Here is an 8345-nt window from a genome sequence, read left to right as displayed (position 1 = left end):
ATCAATGCGCCATTGAAGCGTCGTTCACCCTTCTGCCGCGGGTGGGCTCCTAGGCTTGCCAGGCTTGCTGGGCTCTTGATCCTCCTAGTTTCCACCAAGCATGCCAGGCTGTCCAAGTTGTCATACGACCCCTATCCAGACAGCGGCGTGGCTGACCGATCGCCCACCCATTCGTCCCCTCCGCTGCGAGGAAACAAATGCTCCGATGGCTCGATAGACGATATTCGATAGTCGACATGCCTACCAGACGACCGCCCCTGTCTGAACGGGTCAACGGCATCCACCAAAGAGATCAGCACGTCATGTCGGTTACTGTTGAAAGGACCTGGGCATCTCGCTTCGCTTGCATTTCCCAGGGGTGTGTTTCTTCGTCTCGGAAAGCCAAGGCCCCATCTAGAGTGAACCGGCCCATGTTTTCTCTCAATCTCTCTCGCTCTCTCGCTCTCTCGCTCTGTCTTTTTGCCTCCCTCTCGAACGTCCCAAAATTCAGTGCCTTCGTCTAAATGCACGCGCCGCATCTGACCCCCCCCCCTGTAGTATCCAGCCCACGCCAGCAAAAAGGGGAACCCGCCCCGGTTTGATCATCCGCGCATCAAATCGACGTCCTCACGTGGGCGGAGCAGTCTTTGGGGGGCGAGTATCATCGTCCGTCTTGCCTTTCTTGTTCGGTTCACTTCTCTCCTCCCGTGCTCAAGAGTTACTCTGTCCCTGCATCCCTAGCATCGCGACTGCTGCTGTTGCACGTGAGGGCGGTCCTGGGTGCGTGACCGAGTACTGCGACCCCGTATTCTTTCATCACGCGCGAGCGCGTAGTAGCCTTTCTGGCACCCCGTCGCTTTTGTGACGATTAAGTCAGGACAGTATACATGCTCTACTTTTGGTGAGACAGGGGGGGGGGTGGAGGATGTTTGAAATGCAGACGTCTTTCTGAGTTCAGAGGCGAGCGGAGCACACAGACCAAGTCATGTTATGGCTGCCGGTCATGATTCAGGAAATAGGGGATAGTTCTCACCCCATGTAAATGGAAATGCCAATGGGGAGGTCGTATTTTTGGGAACACTCACACCTACCGGACGAACGACGAACTTGTGACATCGGCATGGGTGGCCTACCGCCGCGAGGCCTTCGTCAGGGACTTATTCTCTTTTCTCAGATGATTTACACTATCCAGTGTCTAGTCTGCCTTGCCGTGCACTCTCGAAGGAACGTTATTCAGATCGACCATGTTGCTCCGGATAGTATCCGTTGTGGAATGCAAGTAGATCCCCTCAAAATAGATGCACTGGCTGATTGTCCACATATAGGTCACCCGCCGGCTCCGCTGAAGTGTGGGTCTAGATCAACACACTAAACGTGTCAAGTTCTCGAGATATGATGGCCTCAAGCTGAGCCCCTGGGTCTGTCTGATCCATTGACTCTCTTGGACCGTGACTCGAGCTGCAGAGCCATTGGCTATCTGATGGAACAATTCGTGTCGAAAGACGACAGGTCATGGAATAAGTACCGGCCAACGAACAGTTGCACACCATGTTCAGCCCTGTTCATCACACTTCTCTCAGACATGGCACATCTCAACGGAGCCAGCGCCGCCGCAGCACGGGAGGTATCAAGATCTCGTTTCTTTTTTCACTAGTTCCAACATCGGCTCAGCCCCGCGTACCTTCAAGATCCCACAGGTCCAGCGGCATCCCGCGCCGTACCGCATCTAAGGCTTGCATCGGCCCATGTATCGGGGGTACAGGCATGTTGTGCGGACGGTGTGCTGGTTGGCCAGCCAGGCGAGGAACCGCTCGAGGCCGAGGCCGTAGCCGCCGTGGGGGGAGGTGCCGTACCTGGAGATGTGTTAGCAAGGACAAGGGTCGGGTGGGTGGGGAGAGGGCCGCAACATACTTGCGCTGGTCAGTGTACCAGTAGTAGTCCTTGGACGGGATGCCCTGCTTGTCGTAGGCAGCCATGAGTTCCTCATAGCCCTCCATCCTCATCGATCCGCCGACAATCTCGCCGACACCAGGCATGAGAACGTCGACACTCTCTGTGACGCGGGGGTCGCTGGGGTCCTTCTTCATGTAGAAGGCCTTGATCTCGGTGGGGAAGTGGGTGAGGAAGATGGGCTTGTTGATAATGTCGGTCATGCGACGCTCGGCGGCCTCAGCAATATCGTCACCGAAGACGTGGGGCTTGCCCTCCTCGTTGAGGATAGGGGGGTCCTGGGCGTTGAGCCAGTCGATGGCGTCGGTGTACTTCATGCGGTTGAACGGGCGGACGGGGCGCTCAAAGGTCGGGTTGAGCTCCTTGACGTGGGCGGCGATGATGGGGTCGGCAAGGACAGTATCGATGACACGGCACATGATCTCCTCGAGATGCTCGAGCAGGTCTTCAAAGCTGATAAAGTCAAGCTCCGCCTCGACGTGGGTGTACTCGGCCAAGTGGCGACGAGTCAGACTGCGCTCGGCACGGAAGGATTTCTCGATACAGTAAACATCACCCAGGCTTGGCAGGCACGTCTCGAGGTACAGCTGGGAGGACTGGGTGAGGTAGGCGGCCTCATCGTAGTAAGGAACCGAGAAGAGGGTCGAGCCACCCTCGACCTGGGTCTGGACGAGGGCAGGAGGCGAGACCTTTGTGATGTTCATGTCGTTGAAGGTTTTGACAAAGGCCCACTCGACAGCAGCACGGATCTTCATGATGGCGGAGGCGTTGTCACCACGCAGGACGAGATGCCTCTGGTCGAGCATGGCAGGGTCCCACTGGTTCTGCTGGGAGGAGACGCGGTTGGTGATGGCGTCCTCGTCGGTGGGAGAGGCGCCTATGACTTCAAAGTACTCGACGAGCAGCTCGCGGCCGTCGGGAGCCGTCTGGCCCTCGAGAACCTTGCGCATCTCACCGTAGACATACAGCGAGGTGCCCTGGGCAAAGAGCAGCGCATCGTATGTCTTGGTGAGGTCGCCGGCCTGCAGAACACACTGCAGGTGGCCGTAGCCATCGATCAGGGTGATGAATGTGGCATTCTTCTGGGCACGCAGGCGGTGGATACGGCCGGCAATCTTGACCTTCTCGCCCTTGGTCTCGCCCTCACCGAGCTTGACATCCTTGTTGCCGAGCTTGATTTTCTTGGCGTCGGCGAGCCAGTCGGGCTTCGTCAGGACAATCTTCTTGGCGTTCTCGAGCGTCTGCTCGCGCTGCTTGCGCTTCTCCTCGAGCTGGGCCTCCTGCTGGGCCTGCTTCACGAGCTTCTTCCTGTGGCCATCGAGAGCGGCCTGGGCCTTCTTGACGGCGCTCTTAGCAGGCTCCTTCCACTCGAGGCGGGCAGCGGGGTCCTCGTCGGCGGCGCCGGTCTGGGAGGCGCGGATGAAGAACTGCTGAGAGCCGGCGGGCTTGTGGTGGTTGATGACGTAGGCGTAGGCGAGGGACTTGTAGGGGGCGGTGTCGGAGCCGTTGGCAGAAGCTTCGTCGAGACCGGCATCGGTGTCGACGTAGACCTTGTCATCGTCGAGCTTGATGCGCTCGGCAAGGTCCTGGATGGCAGCCATCGTGGGATGTCTTGGACCTAGGCCGGTGGTCCAATCGCGGATGACGGATCGGGGGACTCGTTTCCGTGGGATGACTGCGTCAGCTGGGGTTGTCTCTTTGGGTGAGATGATGTGGATGTTTTGGGGGGGGGGAGAAGGCGGTGGAATAATTTTTGACAATGTGTTGATGGCGGGGTAATTGGACTGGACGAGGTGGTGTTTAGCTGGCAGGTGCGACGGAGGGCTTTTGTGGTGGGGGTTTTGGTGGGCGGCCAGAGAAGTGACTACCACGGAGTATCCTCCCTAGGGGAAGTCCACTGAGTCACAGCTTCCCCTGACACCGTACCTTATCTACCTGGCTGCTCTTGTTGCTCGGGTGCTACCTTCCGCGTGTCTATTCTTCCTTTTCCAACAGAAACTGTCTGTGTCTCGTCTCACCAATGTCATGTATCGGAGGATATCTTCACATTGACAAGGACTTTCCATCAACCACTGGGCTCAATTGACTCCCATCTCATCTACCAATGTTGAACCCAGCAGTGTGGGCAGGGGTCCATTTCGAGATAAGACACGGCCAAGCTGATAAGCCCCCGACATCACATTGGCGCAACATCGTCACGACACTTCCCCTTGCCTTGCTTCACTGCTCGTGGTTAAACAACATGACGCTGTTTGAGCCATATTTGCCGATTGCCCCTAGATCTGCATCTACAGAGATGCCCGACTCGAAAGCAAGCTGTTAGGATATATTCGTGGCAGACCGCCTTACGAACAATATTTCCAGGTCTACAGCTCATCCTTGAGATCTTCCTGAATCGCATCCCCCTGCACCTCGCTCTCGCGACCCATCTCGCCAAGTCCCCTCTTGACCATGGAGCTCAGGACCTCGTAGACGACCTGCGCCGCCGCGAGCGCCGTCTCTTCCCCAGCTCCCCTGATAAGCAGGCGACACCTCGACGACGTCGGCTCCGACGACGTTGAGGCCCTCGACGCCGCGCAGCACGCGGATCAGCTCGCGCGTGGTCCAGCCGCCGGGCTCGGGCGTCCCTGTACCCGGCGCAAAGGCCGGGTCGAGCACGTCAATGTCGACGGACAGGTAGACGGGGTCTTCGGTGCCGAGCGTCTCCATGATGCGCGTTATGACGCCGGCTGTGCCGAAATCATCCATCTCGTCCGCCGAGATGCGCACCCAGTTCTGCGCCGTGTCATCGTCGTGGTCCGACGCGTCGGTGCCACTGAGACGCGTGCGCAAGCCCGCGTGCACCGAGGGCCCCGTCGTCGCGTTCGACAGCAGGCCCTCGGTGCCGGCGAGCCAGAACATGGAGCCGTGGTTGAAGGGCGTCGGCGCCCAGGCTGAGGGGTACTTGGAGGGGTGCCACGTGTCGAGGTGAGCTGTCGAAAGTTAGCATATCTGTTCGATTTTACTTTGTACCATTCGCATGAGAAAGACGCGGGCCAGGTGACCCAAGGCGGCATACCGTCAAAGTGAAGCACCCGGATCGGCTGCCCGTAAATCTCCCTGAGGGCCCTCAGCGCCGGCAGAGCGAGACTGTGATCTCCGCCGAGCGTCATGAGCTTTGGCCGCCTCATGGAAGAGCTGAGCGGCCGCCGTTTCCCGAGCTCCGCGAACGCCTCGGTCATCTGCTGCAGGGCGATGCCGTTGTCCATGGGCGTAATGGCACGTCACCGCAGTCGACGACGGTCGCCCAGCTCTGGTACGGGTTGATGCCCGCGCGCGGGTTGTACCCCCGGAAGGAGGTCTGGCGCGCCGAGGCCTGGCGGATGGCGCGGGGGCCGAAGCGGGCGCCGGGCCGGTAGCTGACGGCCGTGTCAAAGGGGACGCCGATGATGGCGATATCGTAGAGCTCCGAGGGCGTCGTCAAGCACTTTGTGTACTTGAGATGGGCGAAGGAACCGATGCCGGTGAAGGCTATGGGAGCACGGATGGTCAGTGACGGCGAACCATGTCTCGGCCGATGCCTCATCGCGGATCACATTTCATTGTGTAGACTTACACCACTGGGACAAGTCAGCTCTCGGTCATTTTGCTTCATGTGATGGCGGGCGTGCATACCTCGAACCCCCACTTGCGCTCCAGCTCCTCCAGCTCCTCCTTGGACCACACCTTGGCGTCATCGTGGTCGTGGGCACACGCCGTCGACAGCGAGGCGCTCAGTAGCCAGAGGCAGATGGATGTGATGGACGAGCCCTTCATGATGAGATGCAGCTCGATGATCAAAGTCGGTACAAGAGAGACGTCTCAGAAAGCAGTCGAAACCGAGTACAGCCACTGAGAGATCTTATTATACTAGCTACACCGGCTGACCGGTGTGATACTCCGCATCGGGTTCCGCGGGGTAGGGCGGGGGGACTCTTTTCTGCTCAACGTCGATGGTCGCGGCTTCGGCCCCCAGGACGCAACGAATGAGGTGTCGCTGTTCCAGTGATAAGCTGCACTATTCCGGCCCGGGGCCAAGACACGTAGCCGGTCGGCCACCCGGGCTTCTGCCAGGCCTCTCTGGCTTTTACTCGCCGCCTGAAATGGCGGTTCCACGATGCGTGTCTGCCCTCAAGGTGAGGTACTTTACCTACCTTAGGTACCTTAGGTAGGCGAAGTAGGTAGGCAGTAGGTAGGTAGGTCTTGCATCCACAGTGCCCAGTCATGTCAAATACCACAAATCAGAAAGCAACCACCAGTCAACAACAACAAGCCCCCCCCCCTTCCCCTTCGGAACGAATCTCTCCTGTCAAATCATATCAAGAAACAATAAATTTCCGTTCTGCAGCTTTTCCCGCCGAGTACCGTCTCAGTGCAGAATCCGGGGTACCAACACCACGTGCACAACGTCAACGGTCCCTTCACCCCCCCTCCCCCCTTGGAACATCCAGGGATCTCCCACGCTTCCAGAGACATGTGCGAACCCCCTTTCAAGACCCTACCCTACCCTCATCATCCCCACCCTTTCCAGGAACCCCCCCTCCCCCCCCCTCCTTTTTCTTTTGTTTTATTCAGGGTGTCTTCGGAACTCAGGCCTTCGGAAGTCCACGATGCCGTGGCAAGGCTTCATGTCCTGGTCGATAAGCTGAGAGAGAGAGAGAGAGAGAGAGAGAGAGAGAAAGTATTTGTTTGCGGGTCTGAAGGGCGCGCAAAACGGATGCGGGGCCGATGGGAAAGTGCCCCTCTGCTCTGGTCCGACTGCAGACGTTTCATATTCATTGGAAGCCTGCCTGCCTCCCTGACGACGCTGACCAGGGACAGAGTGACATGGTTCCGGAAAACAGGGCCAGAGGAGAGCCTCCATCACGCCCTCGTGGTCCATGCCCTTGGGACGCCCGGGGCATCAAATGGCTCGCCTCTGAGCGCCGAGCTTTCCCCCTTTTCCTTACCCAAATTGGATGGATAACCTGGATAGACACCCCTCGAGGAACCAGCATCACGATGACAACGCCGACGCACAAGTCGGCGGGAGCGACGGGGTCCTGTCCACGTTCAACCACTGTCCCACTGCAACCTGCACGTGTGTACGCGCGCCGACGGCGTGGTGAAAAATGACCAATTGATTAAATGCACTCCAGTCGCCAAACTGTCCTATGAAAAGCAACCCTGCCTGCATCTGTAAAGTTGCCAATCCCAAACGTCTGAAAAGTCCAAATGCGATCGAGTGTACCTTGGACCGGTCGGCCCGACCGCGTGAGGGGCCGGGAGAAGTCAAGACTTCTTCTTCCACGTCAATACGAGGCATACGGGCGGACCGCGAGAATCCTCCGCGTCTCCTCTCATGGCCGTTCCCTCCACCAGAGCCGAGGTCTGATTTGTGGTCCTGCTGAGATCTCGTGTGCTGGGCAAATCCAGGACCTGCAACGAGTGCCAGAAAGCCAATGCGTTTTGTGTTGCCATGCCTCGCCTTTGTCGCGTGTCAAGGTCTCATCAGCACGCCAAAGGCCATAGTCGGTACGCTGTCAAAGCTACCAGAGGGGACAGCACGATTCTCGTCGTGGTGTCGAGCGTTGGAGACTATGACAACAACGCCTAGAGCAGCAGACATTTGGACTTCTTCTTGACGACGGGGGGTTCCAGCGCCGCAACGATGGCCTGCGAAAAGAAAGTCAGTCAATTGTCGGCAGCCTGTGTCATAGCCGCGAGCGGAGGAGACGACATACCTCGTCAAACACATCCTTGAGCTTGTACTGCGTCAGAGCGCTGCACTCGACGTACTTGACCGCACCGAGATCCTTGACCATCTGATCGGCATCCTCTTTCCGCACGGGTCGCATCTTCTGCTTCGCGAGCTTATCACGAACGCTGTCGTCCTCACGCAGATCGGCCTGTGTACCAACGATGAGGCAAGGGACGCCGGGGCAGTGGTGGCGGACCTCGGGGAACCACTTCTCGCGGACGTTCTCAAATGATGCCGGCGAGGTGACGCTGAAGCACACGAGGAAGACGTCGGTTTGCGGGTAGGAGAGGGGTCGCAGCCTGTCGTAATCTTCCTGACCAGCGGTATCGAAGAGGCCGAGGGTGTAGGGCTCGTCACCGATCCTAAAAGCAGCCTGTCAGCACAGGATTCGCCCGATACTTGCGTCTCATTTCGACCGACGACGTGGGGGTCGGGGCCCATCGGGATTGCTCGAGGCCAGGCTCGAGGCCACGGCCCCGTCAGGCGGTGATCGGATTGTGCTCCAGCACATGTGCACATGAATTCCATGTCGAGATCAAGAGGGCGGGCGACTCACATGACAGTGACGGCATAGTTATCGAAGACGGTCGGGACATATTCAGAGGGGAACTTGTTGGTCGTGTAGCTGAGTGAGGAGGCAAGTCTTGCCGACAGCACC

The 8345-nt window shown here is 58.4% G+C and overlaps 3 protein-coding genes across 3 annotated transcripts; all 3 read right to left on the bottom strand.

The window, feature by feature from the left end:
* Positions 1–1705: 1705 nt before the first annotated feature.
* Positions 1706–3530, bottom strand: VDBG_08702 (asparaginyl-tRNA synthetase; the record flags this gene model as incomplete). Its single annotated transcript, XM_003000860.1, has 2 exons — positions 1706–1832; positions 1891–3530. The coding sequence occupies 2 exons, from the start codon at positions 3528–3530 to the stop codon at positions 1706–1708; spliced, it is 1767 nt and encodes a 588-aa protein (XP_003000906.1).
* Positions 3531–4302: 772 nt separating this feature from the next.
* VDBG_08701 (agmatinase) lies at positions 4303–5724 on the bottom strand (the record flags this gene model as incomplete). The annotated part of the gene is made up of 5 exons (XM_003000859.1): positions 4303–4901; positions 4988–5106; positions 5256–5439; positions 5525–5528; positions 5584–5724. 5 exons carry the CDS (start codon positions 5722–5724, stop codon positions 4303–4305), a joined length of 1047 nt encoding a protein of 348 aa, XP_003000905.1.
* Positions 5725–7053: 1329 nt separating this feature from the next.
* On the bottom strand, positions 7054–8215 carry VDBG_08700 (cell division control protein; the record flags this gene model as incomplete). Its single annotated transcript, XM_003000858.1, has 3 exons — positions 7054–7602; positions 7671–8036; positions 8087–8215. The coding sequence occupies 3 exons, from the start codon at positions 8213–8215 to the stop codon at positions 7540–7542; spliced, it is 558 nt and encodes a 185-aa protein (XP_003000904.1).
* Between the last annotated feature and the right edge of the window lie 130 nt (positions 8216–8345).

This window comes from Verticillium alfalfae, genomic scaffold (assembly GCF_000150825.1).
Source record: "Verticillium alfalfae VaMs.102 supercont1.13 genomic scaffold, whole genome shotgun sequence".
Lineage (NCBI taxonomy): Eukaryota > Fungi > Ascomycota > Sordariomycetes > Glomerellales > Plectosphaerellaceae > Verticillium > Verticillium alfalfae.
Note: the sequence above shows the minus strand (reverse complement) of the source record. Positions and strands in the feature narration are given on the sequence as shown.